General features: G+C 44.9%; 1 protein-coding gene across 2 annotated transcripts in view; it reads left to right on the top strand.

The window, feature by feature from the left end:
* PTPN21 (protein tyrosine phosphatase non-receptor type 21) overlaps positions 1–21,092 on the top strand; it is a 351,990-nt gene that overhangs the window by 186,354 nt on the left and 144,544 nt on the right. For both annotated transcript variants that reach the window (XM_069208139.1, XM_069208138.1), the window contains one exon: positions 246–327. In XM_069208139.1, coding sequence (XP_069064240.1) covers positions 246–327 — 82 coding nt within the window. The remainder of the gene's footprint in view (positions 1–245; positions 328–21,092) is intronic.

Raw genomic sequence — 21,092 nt, 5'->3', positions numbered from 1 at the left:
CTTTTTGACTGTCCTCTGCAGTGTAGATGGTTGCATGATGTCTTTGTGGTTGCAGTATGATGCCGTGTGTTTCTGTGGGGAAGGTGGGTTGCAGAGTGACGTGGTTTAAGTGGCCTCTAAGTCGCACAGCTTCAACACATTTCTTGATGTTGAGTTACATGCTTCTCTGTACCCATTGGTTGTGACCTGTAGTGGGGTTGTGCCCTGCATAGTCATAGACCTGTCTTTTTTTAATACTTTTGTAGCCCAAGCCACAGCCATACATGATCCCTCCGCCTCAGCTGCACTACAATGGACACTACAATGAACCGTACACTACTTCCCAAGGTAAATGGGGGGGTCTCACTGTTGTATATGCAGATGTGAGAAAATAATAATTGATACTGTTCAAAATTACAGTTGGCACAGTTTGTCGTTTACCAAATAGCTCTTGTTATATTCTATTGTAATCATTACTAGTTTAACATCACTTGTCTGTATGTTATAGTTAATAAGCGTGAAAAAATGGTGCACACTGAAAGTGATGTTAGATGAGTGGTGGAAATGCTCAGCTAATAGAACGTAAAATCAAGTCTGCAAGCATACCAGGCCACACAAAGCTAGTTGAATAGCTGTACTCACAGACAACACTAGTCTAGGGAATCATGCGTACACCGATATATACATTTATGGTACATTTTCATACCAAGACAACAGTCCTTCTGGCACCTGTGTACATAACCTCAGCACTCAGTGTTGCGTATGTGCATAGGCAGAACAACTATTCACCTTTGCACAGCACACATGATAGTAGAGAAACACATGCACACCCCCTGCCCCACCCCACCCAACACCTCTTCTTCTGCAGAGAGCCATGGCAAAAAAGTATCCTCAGTAGAGATCAAGTATTGAAAGTAGACATAAAATAAAAAAAAAATTAAAACAGATGACATTGCAATTTACTTGATCAAAAATGTTGTTAGTACCCAGCAACCAAGCAGATCCGCAGCTCGGTTACAAATGAATGTGCACTGCCTCTGTGCCATTAAACACTGTATTTCCAATCCGCCTCGCCACTTTCTTCTCTTGTTGAACATCCGATTGTTGCATCACACCTGTATGTACTCAACATTTTCGAGAATCTCGCATTTTCATGCACCGTTTTCCAAAAAAGCATGCCGCTCCTTCAAGCTTTTTCTACGGAGAAGAATATAGCCTTTCTTCTCAGCTTTTGAATTTCTTCCAGCCGTCCAAGAGTTTATTTCCAGACTGGATAGTACATTAAAACCCTCTTTGTACTTGTCCGTGGGAGTGTAACTTTGCTAAACTGAAGGCTGTTTATCATACTGCACGGGGTTGACTGTACCACAGAATTCAAATTAAACTCTGTTGCCTCACCTTCCCAAACGTCATTTTCCTCTTAGTTCAAGTTAGGACCCTCTTTCTGTTCAGTATCTGTTCGTTTCCTATGCAGTTACTTTTTCAAACGGCATACAAAACATAAACCTTTATCTTGGCTGACGTGTTTTACTTTAACTGAAAGTCAAAATGATTATAGATGTGTAGTTTGTGACCCTCCTATAGGCTAGTTTACAGACAACACTATACTAATAACCAACACACTGTAAAGACTAGACTGTGCAGGCCAGCACATGAAGAGACTAAGGGCCAGATGTACCAAAATCCGAATTTGTGACTCGCAAATCCAGATGCAGGATGGTGTCCCTGACACCATCTGCGAATCGCAAGGGGGTTGCAAAGACCCACCTCATTAATATTAATGAGGTGGGTCGAAATTTGCGACCCCATAGCGATTCGCAGCACTCACAGGAATGGTGGCCTGCTGGAGACAGCAGACCACCATGTCTGTGACTGCTTTTAAATAAAGCAGTTTTCTTTTTTTTGTATTGCAGCCCGTTTTCCTTCAAGGAAAACGAGTTGCAATACATACGAAAAAATGAAACGTTTTAGTTTCATTTTTTCAGAGCAGGCAGTGGTCCATAGGTCCACTGCCTGCTCTGAAAAAATGTTCTCAGGGCCATTCACAAAGGGGAAGGGGTCCCATGGGGATGGGTTACCACCAGTGTGACACTGGTGGTAACTGCGAATTGCTTTGCGACCGCGTTCGCGGTCACAAAGCAATTCTGCATTGCGATGCAAATCGCAAATAGGAAGGGGAACACCCCTTCCTATTTGAGACTCGCATTCCCATTTTGCGAGTCGGTAACCAGGTTACCGACTCGCAAAATGGGAATGAGCATCGCGATGTACTTTTTGCATGTCGCAAACAGCAAAATTTGGTGTTTGCGCCATGCAAAAAATTACGTACATCTGGCCCTAAGGTCCTTGCCTCTATCAGGCTGCCGGGTCTCAGTCCACTTGTCCTGTTTAACAGATGTAGTGTCCTTTGACTGTGAAGGGCAGTGATTGATAAGAGCTGATGACGGTCTTTTTCATATTTGTCAGTTTTAAATGTGAACCCCGTGGATAACTTTTTCCAAAGGAACACAATGTCACTAGAGTATTGCCAAATCGCATAAAAAAGCGGCATCTCTACACTTTTGTATTTGAGTTTTGACTAACTGAAAAGTTCATTAACAAGATCAGACGGTTTATAAAACCTTGGTTTGGAAGCATTCTAATAATCCAAGGTGGATTTAATGTGAGTTATTCGATTCAGTGGCGGTGACAACAAATATTCTTAGTGTCTTTGAAACACAACATACTGATAATGTTAGTAATCGCAGAGTAGTTCTTGTTGCGTTGTTTCAAAACTATATTTTCAAATAACCTGGATGTCGTGCATGTTACTCAGTGCTCTCAAAAATGTCATATCCCAGGAAATTTGTTAAGAAAGTGAAGTGGAAGGAAAGTCACTTATCACAGCAATTTATCAATGCCATTGCATCCTACTGGATAGGCATAAAGAGGCTCGGCATGCAAGTGTGAAACTAGGAAGGGGAAATATTAATTACAGAACATAGCTTGAGATTAATTGGAGCATGTAGTAGACGATCTGTAGGTTCCATTTTCAAGTTGAGCCTGCACGCAGCATGCATGTACTGTCGATTGGCAACAGCCAGTTGTGTCTTAACAGTTATAACCATTCCTTGGCAGCATCACTCTTCTTTGCCGCCTTCTAATTCAGCAGCGCATGTAACATGTCACTTCCTGTTGTCTGTTTGGAACACAGACCAAGTACTGAGTGATTTATTTTAATTAGTATTTGACCACCGCTGCGCTATGATTGAGGAACTTTTGTAGCGTGGGGAAGGAGTGACCACGGACTCAGCAAGGTGATTAATGTTTGTTTTACCTTATCACCAGTTACATTACACAAGGTCACAATCAGATTGCAAATAATGGAAAAAGTGGACAAACAAAACAATTATATAAAACATCAAACCTTTCTCCAAATATAGACACATTGTATGAAACAAATCAACAGGTCTTTTCCTAAAGGCCTTAATGACCGCATAACAATGGCATACTTTCTATGATATTGACTACTAATTTCACCATACCAACAGGCACCCAATATAGGGCATTGTATAGCTTACAACAGCAAGGGTTTTTGGGGACGTTTCTATGAGCTCCAAATTATTATGACACATTTTCAAGAAAAGAAGAATGTAATACGTTAGAGTACTTCCGTCCATTAACAACAAGCATTGGCAAAGGTGTATTGGCTTTGTCAGTGTTATTTTTTAGCCATGCTGTATAACAGCCTACCTGCTGTGCAGCATGGCTGAAATGTAAAAAAAAAAAAAAAAAAAAAAAGTGCTATGATGCAGTCAACATTGGCCGTGATATAGTTTTTTTTTCCCCCACCCAACCATGGTGCACATCAGCCACACAGCTATAAAGCATGGCTTAAAGCATTGAAAAGCCAAATAGTAGAGGTATTTGGCTTAGTCAAAGTTTTCTTTGCCATATTGTACAGCTGCGTGACTGCTGCGCAACATGGTTGAAAGTAAAAACAAAGCTGCCTCGTTACCCATGTCACAGCACTTTTTAATTTACTTTTATTTATACACAAACAAACATTGACAAAGCCTGTAGGTTTCTCATAGGAGAGACCTATTGGCTTGTCAGTTCCTGTTGTTTATGTTTCATCACAGCAGGTATGATGCCGTCAACATGGAATCAGTAGCTTACTATTCCACTTTGTAAGAACTGTGATAGGACAAGGCCGACCAGTTTTTTGACCCATATGTCTCCTCTCCTAACTTCCACTCCAAAGTCGATGGGCAGGTTTTTATACAGCACATCCATCTTGGACAAAAAAAGGATATTCTTAGATATGGGCAAAATGTATTCAGAGCATTGTTGGCTGCTACTGACCAGTGCCTTAATATGCATCTTTTAAATGCAGAGTACAAGATAATTAAAAAGGTACTATTCATTTAGGTTTTATAGAATTCACAGCGCCTTTGAAAATGGGGCAAAGTGATTCTAAATATGGAACTGTATGTAGTACAGTAAACATTTAGCTGTAAGATGCTGTATGATCTGAAGGAAGAAGGCGCATGATATTTTGCGTCAGTAAAGTGTGTCATGAACTGGGATGTATTAATTGGTGATGGTACTTAGATAGTAAATGAAATTGGACACATCATTTAAGTAGTGGTGCATGCAGATAGTGTACTATTTAAATTTGGAACGCCACGAACATGTCAGTTTATCAGAAGGCATTCTTGAGTATACTTTGAGACACATTTCTTCTATAATTTACCAGTTTTCTTCTTCAAAATAAGCCATAATGCCTCATTCGAGTGTAGCTTAATTGAAGTGTACTGCGTATATTTTTTTTCAGAAACTACATTGATCCCACTGAGCAGTTTCAAATTATATTGAACGAAATTTGCTGGATGTTCCATCTATGCAAGTGTGGAGCAAAGAATACAAGTATTTTTATTAAAGGAAGTATCCAGTCATGTGTCTGAGTCGAGAACAACTTGCTGGCCTGACAGAAACATCTTCATATAATAAATATATTTCGAATTGATACTTTTGATCGCAGAGTATTCATCTGTGGAATACTCCTAGGCAGCAGACTGAATCTATACATTTTTTCAGCAACGCTTTGTGTGTGCTGATGGCTAGTGCATTTTGGCTTCACTGTGACTTCATTCTGCCCTTTAGATGAAGGAGCGCAGCCACATATAAGTGCTACCCCTGCAGGGTGACATTGCTTACTTTTTCCCACGCCATTCAACGAGGGAGCAGAGCTTCACTCATAACACTTGATTTTCTGATGACTCCATAATTATCCAGAGAGGGTGCCAGTGGACTTGTCTCCCCTGATGACAATAGGATAAAAGCCATGCCATGACTGCAGGTGTTTGTCACGCACCCACACAGTGTGTGCTTGGGCTTCAACCATGAGTCAGGGTCTTACAATAAGTGGCCCCTCATGCAGCCAGAGACAATCAGAAAGCGGGAGGCAAAGCTTTAAGAAGTGGATGTGTACGTACCAGAAGTCCCTCTACAAGTCCCTGGACCATTCCCTGTCATGATCACAAGATTTCTCTCTGTGAATTTCCGTTCCCACTCAGTCTTCCATTTAGTAAAAAATGCTCCATAAGAAAGGAAGCAGGATTCATCCCCAATCTGCCAATCGAAGTCTAAAGAGAAGTTGCAAAGCGAGAAAGATCTATGTCTTCTGAACCTGTTGGTCCCGCATTTGATCCTGACGTACCCTGAATTTCCAGGCTGTCATCGACCCCGCAGCAAATGGCAACATTCAAGGAGGCCATGCTTCAAATCTTCAAGGTGCTACTGGCTCCCTCTGGCACACCTCCAGGGTCCACAGAGCCACAGGGGCATCTAGTTGGACTTGCACTGGTGGCCCCGCTCCCGATACATAGTACTCACACCCCTTCTTGAGCTTGTACTAAAGCCAGTTCAGACTTTCACTGTGCCCCAGTGTCCACAGCAGTTTCTACTATGTCAGTGCTGATATGGACCCCACCGGTGCTAGTACCGAATCCAACTACGACACCATTCTCTGATTTTGTGAAAGAAAGTGGATTATTTGTTGGGGCGGACGGTAGTCCACCGCAAGTAATGTCAATATTCTTGTTGGGTCCGGTTGAGCTTTCAGTAATTTTAAACCTGAGCTCAATCCCTGGTAGCTATGGCACTGAGAATACATGATTAATTTAAGAATATGTGTAAAGCATTTAGAAGTACCAAAACAGTTAATTTGAAAACCTGACACAGTCAAAATCCCATTCAAACATATAAAAATAAATGATATTTTAATGAACAAAATTACACAAAAATCTAATAAGGGGAACTGGAGATATGATTTTTTTTATATTTTTAAATAAATTTCACCCAGAAACGTTAAGTGCCAACCACAGTTATCTGGTTGAGCTTGTCTGGTATTTATGTGCGATTTTGTGTTGACAGCGGTAGAGTGCTGGGCAGGTACATAAACCCTGTTAAAGCCAGTCAGATGTTTTACCTTCTAACTTATTCTCTAAAATGGAAGTCAAACATTCTCATTGGGGCAGGCGGCTGTGGCTAAGGAGGCCTCCACAAGGCCAGATAACCATCGAACAAGGCCCCAGTGAAGCCGTTGACGTTTGCGAGAAAGCTCAGGGTGAGAGAAATACAAACTTCAACTTCACGCCCAAGAATGGTCCCTCACTGGCCGAATAGTTTTGGCGCTTTTGCCCAATGACTATTTCTGCATTGAACTTAGTCAAATGTTTGAGCTTGGAAACTCCTCCATCAGGGCAAGGCTGGAAACTGTAGCCAAACAGGGCTCCACTAGGCTCAGAGTGTGAGAAACCTGAATCTTTAACCCTCTGCCAACTCGCCTTTGTGTGATTGACTTGGCAGTCATGTCCGGTCCTCTGGAGTTCTTTAGGGGTTTTTGAGTCCCAGGTTTTTTATCAGGATGTTAGGAGGAGTACACTCTGACACAGCCAAGGGTCCCAGGACATCAGGAGCAGCAAGTGTGGGAGTCAAGACTCACTCCAGCTGACGCCATCAGCAGGATTCAGGAGAGGTCCAGTTGGAACTGGCCAGCTTAGCTGTTCAGGAAAAAGGTTTCTAGCGGCTTGTTGTGTCGCTGTAGAATAACCAGAGGTGAGCCAGCTTACCCTTGGAGTTCACTCCTTTGTCCTGGGTGCAGGTGGGATCAGACCCGGCCTTTCAGGTCCCTTCACATGTCTCGGCAGCAGGTGCAGTCCTCCTCCTGTCTTCCACTGGTTTAATAGTGTTCTGAAGTGCATGCCACATTTATGTCTTGCGCTAAGCTGGAAGTGAATCCTGGCCCCTCCCTAACCAATAGGGAAAAAGTTCCCAAGGGTAGCTTCCCAGTTTTGTAGCAGTTGCCTTACTGAAAACAATCATGTTGTAGGACTTTTACCAAACCAAAGCTCGGGTCTTTGCCTGTGGTCTGCTGGCAGTCCTCCCAAGCGACTGGAGCGACCAGGCCAAGTTCAGCAGAGCTGCGACGACATGGTACAGCATAAGATGGATTGCTGGAATGTCCCCTCTAACCTTATTTTGCCAGTGTGATATTTTTGTACTCAAACCTGTTGTTTTCTAAGAATTCACCTGCCATGATGATGCGTCTTTCTGTGTAAGTTGACTTTGTATTCTTGGACAGGCAATACTTGGTAGATTATCATGCACAGCCTTGAGCAGGGGCACAAGATGAAATGTTATGCGAAGGAATGAATAACAATGCCTGCATGGAAAGGAAGCTGATAAAAAGAATAAAGTATCAATGTTAAAACGAAGCCCTGCTAAAATAATAAAAGGAATTATTGAAAATGAACAAGATAAAAGCGCACAGGCCGCAGGCCTGCAGCTAAAATAAGTGTGCCCAAGCAGTACGCTAATATGAACCCACAGCGCCCCTCTCTACCTAAAACGAACATGGCAGAACCCTTCTTCCGCTGTGCAGAGCTCTTGTGCTCACCGCAGAAGTGTGATCAAAGAAATGAGCAATAACTCCTCTTGTCACTTTAAAAACGTTCTGCAGGCAGCTCCTCTCCAAATGGGATTGGTGCCTGACTGACTAGTTGGACAAAAGAGGGCTGTGCCCAGGTGTGAGCTAACAATTGACTGAGTAGATCTCTTTGAAGATAATCATGTTCCAGGGTACAACCCAGATGGTCATACTGCCAGAAAAACAGAACTCTGCTCTCCATACACCCAAGGCTTATGTCCCAGCTCTGGGAGCAAATTCACACCTCATCAAGGGGGCTATTCAGCTGCCAGATGAAAATTGAAGCTTATGCAAATGGGTCTCTAGAGGTTTTAGAAAGAGAAAAGGTAACTTTCCAAAATATTTATTTTATATCCGACCTCACCAGCAAATTGGGCTTGAACTAAATATTTGAAAAGGTAAAAAAAGTAATTTTGAAGAATTTTCCACGCTGAAGATAATGATCAAATTTAATATTGTATCCCCTTGTTTCAACTCTGCTACAGTGAAATAGTGTTTGAGGCCTTAAACTGCAGGGAAATGATTAGCATTCAACTTTTAAATGTTCTACTTTTAAATAAAATGCACCTCGCCTTATGGGCATTAAGGCCTACTTCGGGTGACTTAGTAATATTTAACCACTTCGCTGCCAGGCCTTTTCCCCTCAGGTGCCAGGCCTTTTTGGGGCTATTTGGGGCAGTTTGCGCTTAGGCCCTCATAACATTTTGTCTACATAAGCTACCCAGACCAAATTTTGTCCTTTTTTCCCAACATTCTAGGGATTCTAGAGGTACACAGTTTGTGGGTTCCCCTGGATGAGACCAAGAAATTAGCCAGGAGAAAAGGGCTGCAGAAGAAGGCTTGTGTTTTTTTTCCCTAAAAATGGCATCAACTGGTTTGCGGTGCTTAAAAACACCATCATCCCAGCTTTCAGGAACAGGCAGACTTGAATCAGAAAAACACATTTTTCATCACAATTTTGGCATTTTACGAGGACATACCCCATTTTTACTATTTATTGTGCTTTTAGCCTCCTTCCAGTTAGTGACAGAAATGGGTGTCAAACCAATGCTGGATCCCGGACAGCTAAACATTTCTGAAAAGTAGACTTAATTCTGAATTTAGCAAGGGATTATTTGTGTAGATCCTACAAGGTTTTCCTACAGAAAATAACAGCTGAAAATAAATATTGACATTGAGGTGAAAAAAACTGCCATTTCTATCCACGTTTTAGTCTGTGTAATTTTTTCTGCGATGTCAGATTTTCAAAAGCAATATACAGTTACGTCTGCTGGACTCTTCTGGTTTCTGGAATATATAGGGCTTGCAGGTTTATCAAGACCCCGAGGTACCCAGAGCCAATAAAGGAACTGCACCTTGCAGTGGGTTTTCATTTTGTATCTTGTATACAGTAATTCATTTGCTGAAATATAAAGACTAAGAAATAGGTATCAAGGTAACCTTTGTATTTCCAAAATGGGCACAAGATGAGGTGTTGAGAAGCAGTGGTTATTTGCACATCTCTGAATTCCGGGGACCCCATACTAGCATGTGAATTACAGAGCATTTCTCAAATAGATGTCTTTTTTCACACTGTCTTACATTTGGAAGGTAAAAATGTAGAGAAAGACAAGGGACAATAACACTTGTTCTTCTATTCTGTGTTCCCCTAAGTCTCCTGCTAAAAATGGTACCTCAGTTGCGTGGGAAGGCCTAATGCCTTCGACAGAAAACACAAAATGGACACATCACATTTTTACATTGAAATCTGATGTGTTTTTGGGAAAGTGTGGCTGTGGCTTTTGGCCTGTAGCTCAGCTGGCACCTAGGGAAACCTACCAAACCTGTGCATTTTTTAAAACTACACACCTAGAGGCATCCAGGGTGGGGTACTTGTGGGCTTTCACCAGGTTCTGTTGCCCAGAATCATTTGCACAGCATTCCCCAAAGTCTCCTGATAACAATGGTGCCTCACTTGTGTGGGTAGGCCTAGTGCCCACTACAGGAAATGCCCCAAAACACAACGTGGACACATCACATTTTCCCAAAGAAAACTGACCAGTTTTTTGCAAAGTGCCTAGCTGTGGATTTTGGCCTCTCGCTCAGCCGCCACCTAGAGAAACCTAGCAAACCTGTACATTTTTCAGACACCTAAGGTAATTCCGAATGGAGTAACTTGTGGGGCTCTCACCAGGTTCTGTTAACCAGAATCCTTTGCAAACCTCAAAATGTGGCACAAAACCCCACTTTTCCTCAAATTTTGGTGCTGCAAAGTTCTGGAATCTGAGGGGAGCCACAACCTTCCTTCTACCCAGCGTTCCCCCAGGTCTCACGATAAAAATGGTATGTCACTTGTGTGCGTAGGCCTAGCACCAACTGCAGGAAATGCCCCAAAACACTATGTGGACACACCAAAATGATCAAATACAAAACTACCTGTTTTTGCAAGGAGGGGTGGGGCTGGGGCTGGTGGGCACACCTGCGTTTTTGGTCCCGGTCTCAGCAGCCATCTAGGGAAATCTACCAAACCCAAACATTTCTGAAAACTAGACACCCGAGGGAGTCCTGGGAGGTGTGACTTGCGTGGATGCCCCAGTGTTTTCTTACCCAGAATCCTCAGCAAACCTCAAATTTAGCTAAAAAAAAAAACACATTTTCCCACATTTCTGTGTGGGATCACCACACTGGTGCAAATTTCCTACCACCCAACGTTCCCCGTTAAAAATGATCCCTCACTTCTGTAGGTGGGCCAAGTGCCTGTGACAGGGAAGAGCCAAAAACATGTTGAAAATGAGGGGGAACCAAAACGGGTCCAAAAGGGTGGATAGAAAAAAAAAGGCTTTTAGGCTGACAAGTAGGGCAGAATTTTTATCGGTATGAATGCGATAATGCTGGGTGGTAGGAATTTTGTGGATTCCTTCAGATTCCGGAAGATTCCATCAAAAAAATATGGGAAACGTGTGTGATTTCAAGCAAAGCTGGAGGTTTGCAGGGCAATGTCAGTAAGAAAATGGTGTGGGGTGCATGTGAAGCACACCACCCTGGACTTAACCAGATGTTTAGTTTTCAGATGTGTCTAGGTCTCGTAGATTTTTCTAGATGGCAGCATCCCAAAGTCCAAAAAAGTGCAGCCCTCACCACTCCAACTATGCGATCGTGCTGAAGGAATGCTCAGAGAGACATGATCTCGCCTCTGACCTCCCCTACCCCTGTAATGAGGACAAACAAATCTGTTTCTTCTCTGATTTAGCGCAATGGGAGGTGACCTCTAATAAAGTCATTGCGCGCTGACGTCATCAGACATCACTGGGGGAAGGGGTGGGGGTGGAAGGGGAAGCAATTTTTCCCTTCTAGCCCTGGGCTGAGGGAGAGATCCTGTGGGGGGCGGGGAGTACTAATGCTTCACCTGAGGGCCTGGTGCAGGATGTAAGGTTACGTCCTGGGCACCCGAGTGGTGGTGCCCAGGATGTAACCGTTACATCCAGGGCACCCAAGGGGTTAAATGGTGCATTTAGGTCTGTCAGAAGTCGAATTTGCAGTATTAAAAACAGCACAGAAAGGCTGCAATTATACGCAAACATTCACATGTCACTGTAGTGAGTGGCACAATGGGTGCTGCAGTCCATTAGTGACATTTAAGTTACAGGCCGTGGGTACACTTTGCACCATATACTAGGACCTTATAGGTACGATGAGTATGTTAATGAGGAGTATAGCCAGTTCCGAATGTTTTTGGGGTCGGAGCACATGCACTTGAGGCCTGCTTAGCAGAGTCCCAATGCACACAATCATAAAGCCAGCAGCATCAGTTAATATAAATGTTGGTGATCATGTAAAATGATGGTATTTTTGTACAGACTTCGAGCTGATGTCAGCATGAGCCACGCCTAAGATGCACTATGAAATGAGGATGGTGCAGCTTGAGCTTGTACTGCAAGACCTTCAGCCTTTGGCTCTCCTTTGACCTCAATATTATCACAAATTGAAGTCATTAACATTGACCCTAAGAAGATCTTCCAGATTGAAAAGGGTTTTCTGCAACCTAAAGTGTATATGACTGAAATTCAGTCATTTCAAACCCTGTGTAGCAGTCTCTAAGAGTTGCTAAGAGACGTCGCCAAAGCAACGACCTACACACGGAAGACGCGTTCCGAGGCAGTCTTGCCGAAAAAGAAAGTGACACCAGGATACGCCGTACCCGATGGCTGATATGAGCCTCGCTGGTCTACTTCGGTTAAAACAAGCAATAGCAGCTTGGCCCACCGCTTGAGGACGAGAGACAGTAAAAGAGATTTGTTTCCTCCGTTTGTTCTCCTACAAAATTATTATTGCCCGTCTCCAGTCCTGATGAGGCCCTAAATCAGTAGGCCGAAACGCGTTGACTTCGTTTCATTGCAAGTGCATTGGGCTTGCCAAATAATGGACTATATTGTAAAGACTTAAAATGCACTATATCACGCTTGTGTGAAAGAAATACACAAGACGTTGATAGTTAAGTGCATGAAAAGCCCATTGCCTTAGTTAATAGAAGTGGCTCACATGTGGAGTTACGCAATAGTGACCACTATTCAAGTATGTAGGGCACCACTTTTGGTTGTTTTTTTCACTGTGGTTTATTTGTGAGTATTGTGAGTAACGGTCTATTTATTTATGTAATGTGTATTAAGTTTTGTATTATACAACCATAGATCCTTTTTTACTACAAAATCTTTTTTGCAATAAATAGGAGAAAGAAATAAACTCAGGAGTAACAGAATTAATGACTGTTCGTATAACTTAGGATTTAATTTGTCCCTACCTGTCATTTTCTCTTTTGTGATGTTGTATTTACCCTGGGCAGGTTAGGGGTATAGGGTTCCCCCTGTTTTTTAGCAGGCATTGTGACGTCAGAACTTGATTGTAATACCTTATAATAGTTGAGTTCTGGCGTCTTTTCTTTATAATCAGCGACTTGTTACATGACAAATCACCGATTATAATGAAATTATAAACTTACGTTTATACAGGAATTACAGAATCCCATGTATTATATGGTCTTAGCCATGTATATTTGCAGAAATGTTTTCAAATATTGTTGTTTTGTGTTGATTGTATGGAATCTTTATGAATAAATAGTTGCTGTAACGTATATATGTTTGATGTAAACAAGTGCAACCCCATCAATATATTAAATATGAATGCTCTTGAGAAATAAATATAGGAGATGTTAAGAGTTTATAGACCTTACTTGGTGGCCTTTAGACTTGATTTAGAGTTTGGCAGGTGGGCTACTCCCATCACAAACATGGCAGAGATCCCCTCTGACTCATTTCAAGTGCAGTTCTATCCTATGCACTTCTAATTAGGTGGACTGGATGGACTTCTAGTCTGCCAAACTCTAATTCAGGTCCTTTGGTAGTATTTTTTTTGTGGCACAACAATATCAACCTACGGGTGGAGCCAAGATGGTGCAGGGGACTAACGCTCACTGAAAGAGCTCCATACGGCCTCCGCCTAAAATCCTGAACACGTATCCTTAACTCTCCGGTTTGAGCCCGGGCCCGAGGGAGAAACTCCAGAGTGCTTGCACAAGGGGGAGCGGCTGATCGCAGCAAGAGAAGCAGCTGTTCAGAGAATGGAGCGCTCCTGGGCGGCCGCGAGACCCGCACGGCTTCCCGGCCTGTGACACCTTGGCAGCTGGCGTTCAGGAGGGACATGACGGCGGCAAAGATGGCCCGCGCCCCGCCCAAAGGTAGGCCTGCCGTGGGATCACGCCTGGAGAATTTAGCCCCGAGGGAACTGGGGAGAGCTAGTGACGTGATCCGACCCCAAGAAGGGCCAATCAACCAGGACACTGCAGATTGAGGGGAGCGGGTGGGGGCCCGGGATCAGAGGGCCAGTGAACCCACCCCTCCACATCCCCCCCCTTGCCCCGCTTGTCGGTTGGGGTGACGGGGCGATCGCTGGAGCTGGTCTGGAGATCACCTGGCTCCACATGAGAAAGGCGTGAAGCACAGAAGGTGAGACCCCGATTCGCCGGTGGGATCGCGCCGGAGGGGGAGGCAAGGCTGAAGGGGTTGATGGAGTGGCGGGATCACCCCAGACAGAGGAGGAAGGCCGGGGAGGTCCCTGTGAAAAGACCTGCAGACTTGAGGTGCCGGGGGGAAAAAGTACGCCATGAGCGGGCCAGATGGGCTTTGGATGACGCCCCCTCTCCCCTCCCCCACTCTGCTGCCTTTCAATGACCAAAGCACATTGTTTGGGAGGCGGTGGACAGTCAGGGTTGGAAAGACTGTCTGAATCTTCAGATGGCGAGAGACAAGGAGCCCAAGCCGCCTCAACAGGGCAAAATGGATCGCTATCCGAACGCCCCCGCTACCGGCCTCTGACCCTCCTGCGGCCCCAAATAATGCTGTGCTTCTCTCCGCGATACAGGCCTCCAGGGAGACCCTGGAGGGGCGAATAGGAGAGGTACGTTCAGAGGTCTCTCTTCTGTGGCAGGATCTGCGGAATGTAGTAGAACGAGTTACGACAGCGGAGACAAGAATCTTGGATCTGGAAGACACCGTCAGATACCTGCGAAAGGAGATATCAGAGAACAGAGTCCTTAATAAAGATATTGTATGGTGACTGGAAGACACGGAAAACCGGGCTCGGAGAAACAACCTACGATTTGTAGGCTTTACGGAGGGGCTCGAAAGGACAGATATGAACCGGTTTCTGGATACATGGCTCCAGAGAGTCCTCCCGCCTGAAAAGTTTTCCACATGTTTTGTAATTGAGCGGGCACATAGATCGTTGGAGGGAAGCCCCCTCCAGGACCCCACCCACTCAGACCAGTGATTGCCCGCATTCTAAATTATCAGGTCTGAGACATGATCTTAACGGAGGTACGTAGAATGGGGGAAGTCTGGTATGAAAACTCTAGGACCCAGATTTTTCCAGACGATACCAGAGAAGTTCAGAAACAATGTCACACTTTTGACTCTGTCAAAGCCACGCTTCGCAGTCTTCAGCTGCAGTACATACTTGTCTTTCTGGCCAAGCTGAAGGTCCTGTTTCAGGGGAAAGCATTCTTTTTTCAATCCCCGGAGGAGGCCTGGGTGTGGTTAGAGGAATGCCCTCAGCTCCCCGGGAGGGGGAGCAGAGGGACGGGCCCAAGGAAGAAGAGGGAGCGAGGCCAAAAGAGTGGTCTCTCCCTTGACATAGGGGACAGCGAAGACAGACAGGTGGAAGAGACACGCTGTGGCGGTTGCCCCGGCAGAACACGGGGGGGACGCAGATTTATCTGATTCTGAAGGGAATCGCAGCATGAATATCCCGAAGAGAGACAGGAGGGAAGACATTGACTCCCTCACACCTGAGATCCATTTGGGAGTAGACGGGGAGTCTCCTCATCCGTTGTTAGAGGCCATTAATAGATTGGGAACTGATAAAGAGGCCCTGGGGGCCAACGAGACCGGAGAGGCAACATTGTGAGTAGAGGCCAGAGGAGTGCGGAACAGCTTCTCTCGCCCCCCCTCCATTGATTGAGAACTCACACATGGATATTGGGGTCTCTCTTGGGGGCAACAAAGTTTAGGTGCGTTGTGTGCTGACCTGAAGGGTCTCCGCTCTCTGTAGCGGGTGACCCCCCCCCCTTAAACTAGATTTTCATTTGGACAGCTGAGGGGAGAGGGGGGCTACAGACCTCTTGACTCCTGTTGCGTTGGTGTATGGGAGTTATTACTCACAGGGGCCGGCGGGAGGGGGGGTGGGATGGGGCTTTATTCAGGGGGTTTTGTTCTTCTTCTTGTTTGAGGTTTGCAAAGTTAACCCACAGACACATACAGTTGATCGGTCTAATAATTGTGAAGTTGGTTCTCGAGCATCCCCTTTATGTTTCTGGGGGCTCCCGGATGATGAGGAACTGTTCTATTATTGCCTGTAGCTCCAAATGGCCCCCATGAGTGTTGAGATGAGGACTCCTTTGGGGGACGCACAGGGCCTTACCGTCCTCTCTTGGAATGTGAATGGACTGGGAGATAAGGTTAAGCGTGGTTTAGTGTCCCAATATATAAAGAGGCTGCGACCGGATGTCGTACTCCTTCAGAAGACACACCTTAAGGGCACAAAGTGTACCTTTTTGGGCAGATGGCCTTATGTCACACTGGCTCACGCGGGATATACATCTGGATCTAGAGGGGTAGCGATTTTGCTTTGTAGGTTCCCCCCCCCTCTGCATCACCCATCAATGGTTAGACCCGGAGGGCAGATATGTGGGATTGAAAGGGTTCTGGGGGCAGAGAGAGGTTTTGTTGATGAGCGCAAATGCCCTGCCTAGGCTCCAGGCTCCCCTGTTGGAGACACTGGCGAAGTTCTTCCTTGGGGTACATTCCCCGCTTCATGTTTGGGGAGGGGATTTCCTTGATGTGATGGTGGCGGATATTGATAGATCCGGGACGCCGAAACCTTCATGCCCCACTCTATGAATTTGCTACACCACTGGGGTTCTTGGATCTCTGGAGAAGAGCCCATCCCGTAGACAGAAAGTATTCCTATTTTTCTGGGGCCCATAAGGTGTTTTCTAGTTTGGATTATATGTTTACCCCAGCTGGAGAGGTGGGCACTATACAACAGGCGGATTACTTAGCGAGAGCTTTGTTGGACCTCTCCCCTCTGATAGTGCGTCTAGGAAGTCGAATTGGGAGGGACAGAAGGTGGAGGTTGGGCACCTGGAACCTACAAGATTTTGAAGTGGCACGTTGGCCTCGGATAGACACTGAGCTATATGTTAGAGACAATGTGGAGCCAGTCGGGTCTGCAGTGGTGCTGTAGGAGGCATACAAGATGGTGCTTCTTGATTGTGCTCAGAATTTAGTAGCCCAGAAGTGAAAGAGAGAGACAGAAACCCTAAGTAAGCTGGAGCACCAGCTACTGGTACTTGAGGAGTCCCTAGGACAGACGCCGCCTCTTTCTGCACTCTGCCAGCTGGAATTGGCAAGAGCTGAATACCGAGAAACTGCACAGAGAGAGGCTAAAAGTCAGTTGTGGGCCATCCACTATAGGCTTTATGAGGCAGGGGACAAGGCTGGGAAACTCCTGGCTTGGCTTGGGAGAAAGAAGATGGAAGTGAGGTGGATACAGGAGGTGGAGACCCAGGAGGGGGTTAGGGTGTCCTCTGATAAGTACTTTGTGGAGACCTTTGCCTACTACTATAGTGACTTCTATAGGGCAAGGCCACTGGAAGACGTTGATCGACTTGCTGAATATTTAAAAAATATAGTAGTTCCTGTCTTGGATGCAGAGACCCAGGCAGAACTAGAAGGAGATCTCACCCTAGAGAAGCTCACAGCTGCTTTGACACGGCTCCAACCGGGCAAAGTCCCGAGCCCTAATGGGTTCCCGGCTGAGATATTCAAGAGCTTACGCGATATCCTAGCTCCCCATCTTTTAAATATGTTTCTGGAGGCATGAAGACAAGGAACTCTCCCCCCGGATTTAGGAAGGGCTGAAATAGTTGGGATACACAAGGAAGGGAGACCCAAGTGGTTGTGTGCATCCTACAGACCGATCTCCCTCCTTAATGTGGAGGTCAACGTCTTGGCCACAATGTTAGCAACCGGCCTTCATGGTGCTATTTCCCCCCTAGTTCATATGGATCAATCTGGCTTTATGCCGGAACACTCTACAAGACACAATCTGAGGCGAGCGCATAACTGGCTGAATATCATACTGGACCGCCCAGATCCACACCGGTTTTTAGCCCTTGATGCAGAGAAAGCATTTTATGCGGTGCATTGGCCTTTTCTGGAAGCCACATTAGAGTGATTCGGATTTGGCCCTCGATACAGGGAATGGGTGAGGCTGCTCTACTGTAACCCAGTAGCGGCAGTAAGAGTGAATGGGATCCTTTCTTCTGAATTCCCCATCACCCGGGGTACTAGACAGGGATGTCCTTGGCTTGTAGGGTCCGTGCATGTTCTGGACTCCATGGCTTCAGGCTGAGGGAGGAGGAGGAGGAAGAAGAATGCATTTCTTTTTATGCAGACAACTTACTTTTATATGTTGCGCACCCAGAGATATCCCTACCAATACTCTTTCATCGGTTTGAAGAATATGGGAAGCATTCGGGGTATCGAACTAATTAGGATAAATTAATACAATATGCCCCGCAGGGGGACGTAGTGCTTCCTTCCCTCCCAGTACACCTGCAAAGCTCTACTGAAGGATTCAGATATCTTGGTATTTATATGACACACAGTGCAGAACTTTGTCATGTTAGTAATTTGGGGAGGATAATGAGAGAATGCTGGGATGACCTGGAGAGGTGCAGAACTCTTCCTCTCACGTTGATGGGGCGGGTGGCCATGGTTAAGATGATCCCTCTTCCGAGGATCCTCTATGCTATGCAAAACACTTATTACCAGATCCAACCGGGACTTTTCGCGACCATAGACCGAGATGTGCGGCTCTTTTTGTGGGAAGGGAAACACCTGAGAATAGCCCTCAAGACGCTACAGCGCAACCACTATGCAGGGGGATTGTCTCTCCCAGATTTGGAGGCGTATTACTGGGAAGCGCACTTGGTTAACGTAAATGATTGGCTATTTTTACCCAGAGATCATCCTACCTTCTGCTTGGAGAGATTGCAGTGGGAAAGGAAATCTTGTAAACACTACTTATATGGGGGAGGAGGGAGTAGACATCTCTTGCCGGCCACCCGAGTGGCCCTCAGGGCATTAACTAGGGCCACCAAGCTAATGGGATGGCACTGCCGCCCCACCAGGGAGACCCTCCTCTGGGAGGGAGACTGGCTGTCAGAAATTAGGAAGCTGACAAGTTTTAAGAGTTGGGACTGGATTGGTATCTCAAAGGTGGGAAATGTGCTGGAGGAGGGTGATATCATGCCTTTTGCAGCCCTCTGGGCTGAGTATGAGCTTAGCAAGACACCATTTTTCCATTACGCACGCTTGCGACATGCTTGGAGGATAGGGGGAGTCTCCCGAGAGAGGGAATACCGGACTATGCCCCATTACAAGGTAGATTATTGATGAAAGGTTGGTCACTAAAGCAACGTGCCTGACATATAAGACTATCAATATTAACATGCCAAACTCACTTCTGAAACTGCAGAGGTGGTGGGAGGCTGAGCTGGGGGAATCGGAGGATATAAACTGGAAGGCAGCGCTGATGTTTCCAAGAGAGGTGGCTATCCGGTCAAGACTCAGGCTAATTCAATTCAAAATCCTCCACAGAGTATATTATGATAGACAACGTTTACATATGATGGGAAGGGTGCAGCATCCAAATTGTCTTAGATGCTGAGGGAACATTGGAACCTTTCTACACAAACTTTGGGAGTGCCCAGTGATCCAGGAGTACTGGAATAAGATAGTAGGAGAGATGGGAGGGGTGGTATCAGCCCAGATACCCCTTGACCCCAAATGTATTCTAATGGGAATACCCAACGATATTGATTGGCCGCGAAGGAAGCTTTTGCTCTGTGGACTTGGACTGATGGTGACAAAGAGAGATATTGCCTGCCTCTGGGGCTCCGAGACATGTCCCTCTGTGGAGGTGGGGAGGAGAGGAATGGATGAATTCATGATGAGAGACAAGGTGACCTATATAAATAGAGGCTGCCCATGGAAGTTCAAGAAGGTGTGGGGAGACTGGATGACATACTACTCCTTAGATGTATAGCCGCTTGTTGAGTATTGACTCATGGACCAGTAGGAGGGCCATATGTTATCGAATGCTGAATGGCTTCCGGAATATACTGTGGGCAGAGGAGGAATGGAATTGGGGATTGCTCGAAGTACCAGTGGGCTCATGTGTCTGGGGATGGTTTGGGAGGGAGAGGATTGTTTGTTATATTTCCTTTTTTCTGGTGCTTTGAAGATATACTAATATGTAATGCATATTCGGATATGCTATGCACCTGTTGAAAACCAAATAAAATGTTTTTTTTTAAAAACAATATCAACCTAATGCAAGAAAAGGAAAATTATTTTACAACAACATTGCTGCGAATTCCTCAGTCCTTCTCAACATATATTATAGACTAAGAATTATCCTTCTGTTCTCTATATGACGGTACACGCAAGGCATCCTTGAGTTCCTGACTGAATTGAGTATGCATGGTAGAATAAAACAATCTTATTCTTGTTTGGCGTGATCCTCCATGGGTCAAACTTATGAGTATATCATATCAAGAATTAAGGCAATCTAAATTGTACTTGAATCCGGAAACAATTTGTGCTGCTGACATACCTATACATTTTCTCTCTTTTTAAGCCCACACCAAGAGCAGAGCTGAGCTACCCTCATGTAAAAGCATAGCCACCTATCACATATTCAACTGGGATGGAAAACTGCATGCTTTTGATGAAGAACATGTTCCCAAGGAATTTTCTTTCTAGGGTTAAGGTTAGGACTTTGCCTTTGAGTACTGCCTGGGACTTGCTTGGATCAACTTACATTTTGCCCTTATAAAGATAAACCACTGGATACAGCAATGCACATTTAGCATAATGGCCGGTTCACAAGTTAAAAAGATCATATATAAATCCCATGTTACTGATGCTTAGGTTTAGGAACTGCAGCTGTGTCTTATATTTCTTGGTGATAGATGATTGCTTTGCAAGTTTAGATTCAGGACATTTTTATTTCAGGCTCTGTGAGCAACGAGGAACATAATCTTTGTACTAAACGTTTAATAGTTGGACAGGATGTTATTCATAAGGTGACCCATGCAGCACAGCAATTGCTGGATTCATTTGTGCTGGTCATGTTTAGGTCTAGCTGCAGCTTGATTTTTTTTTTGTTGATTTTTTTTATAACCTGTTTGTAGCAGTTGCTTAAAAAATACAAAGAGACGGCTTTAGCTTCCCTCAAAGAAGTATTTATTTTTCATGATATACTGTTAGATGTTTGGCAAACCATTTTGCCTTCTGAAAAATGTAACTGAAAATATAAAACCTATGTATTGCTTTGCCAATTCGTGTTTTATTTCTTGCTGTGTATATATGTTTTTTTCTGTTCATGTTTTGATCTCCCGTAATTATTTGTAAGCAATCACTTACTTAGCTTGTCTCACTACCCTTCGCAGTGAAGGCTGCACTCTGCAAATGTTCATCTATAAAAAGGAGATATATTTCATTCAGTTCTAGGCAGGAGTATGTGTAGTCTATAGAATGGA

The sequence above is a fragment of the Pleurodeles waltl genome, chromosome 9, assembly GCF_031143425.1.
Source record: "Pleurodeles waltl isolate 20211129_DDA chromosome 9, aPleWal1.hap1.20221129, whole genome shotgun sequence".
NCBI lineage: Eukaryota > Metazoa > Chordata > Amphibia > Caudata > Salamandridae > Pleurodeles > Pleurodeles waltl.
The sequence above is the reverse complement of the archived record's forward strand: the minus strand, read 5'-3'. Positions and strand labels throughout refer to the sequence as shown.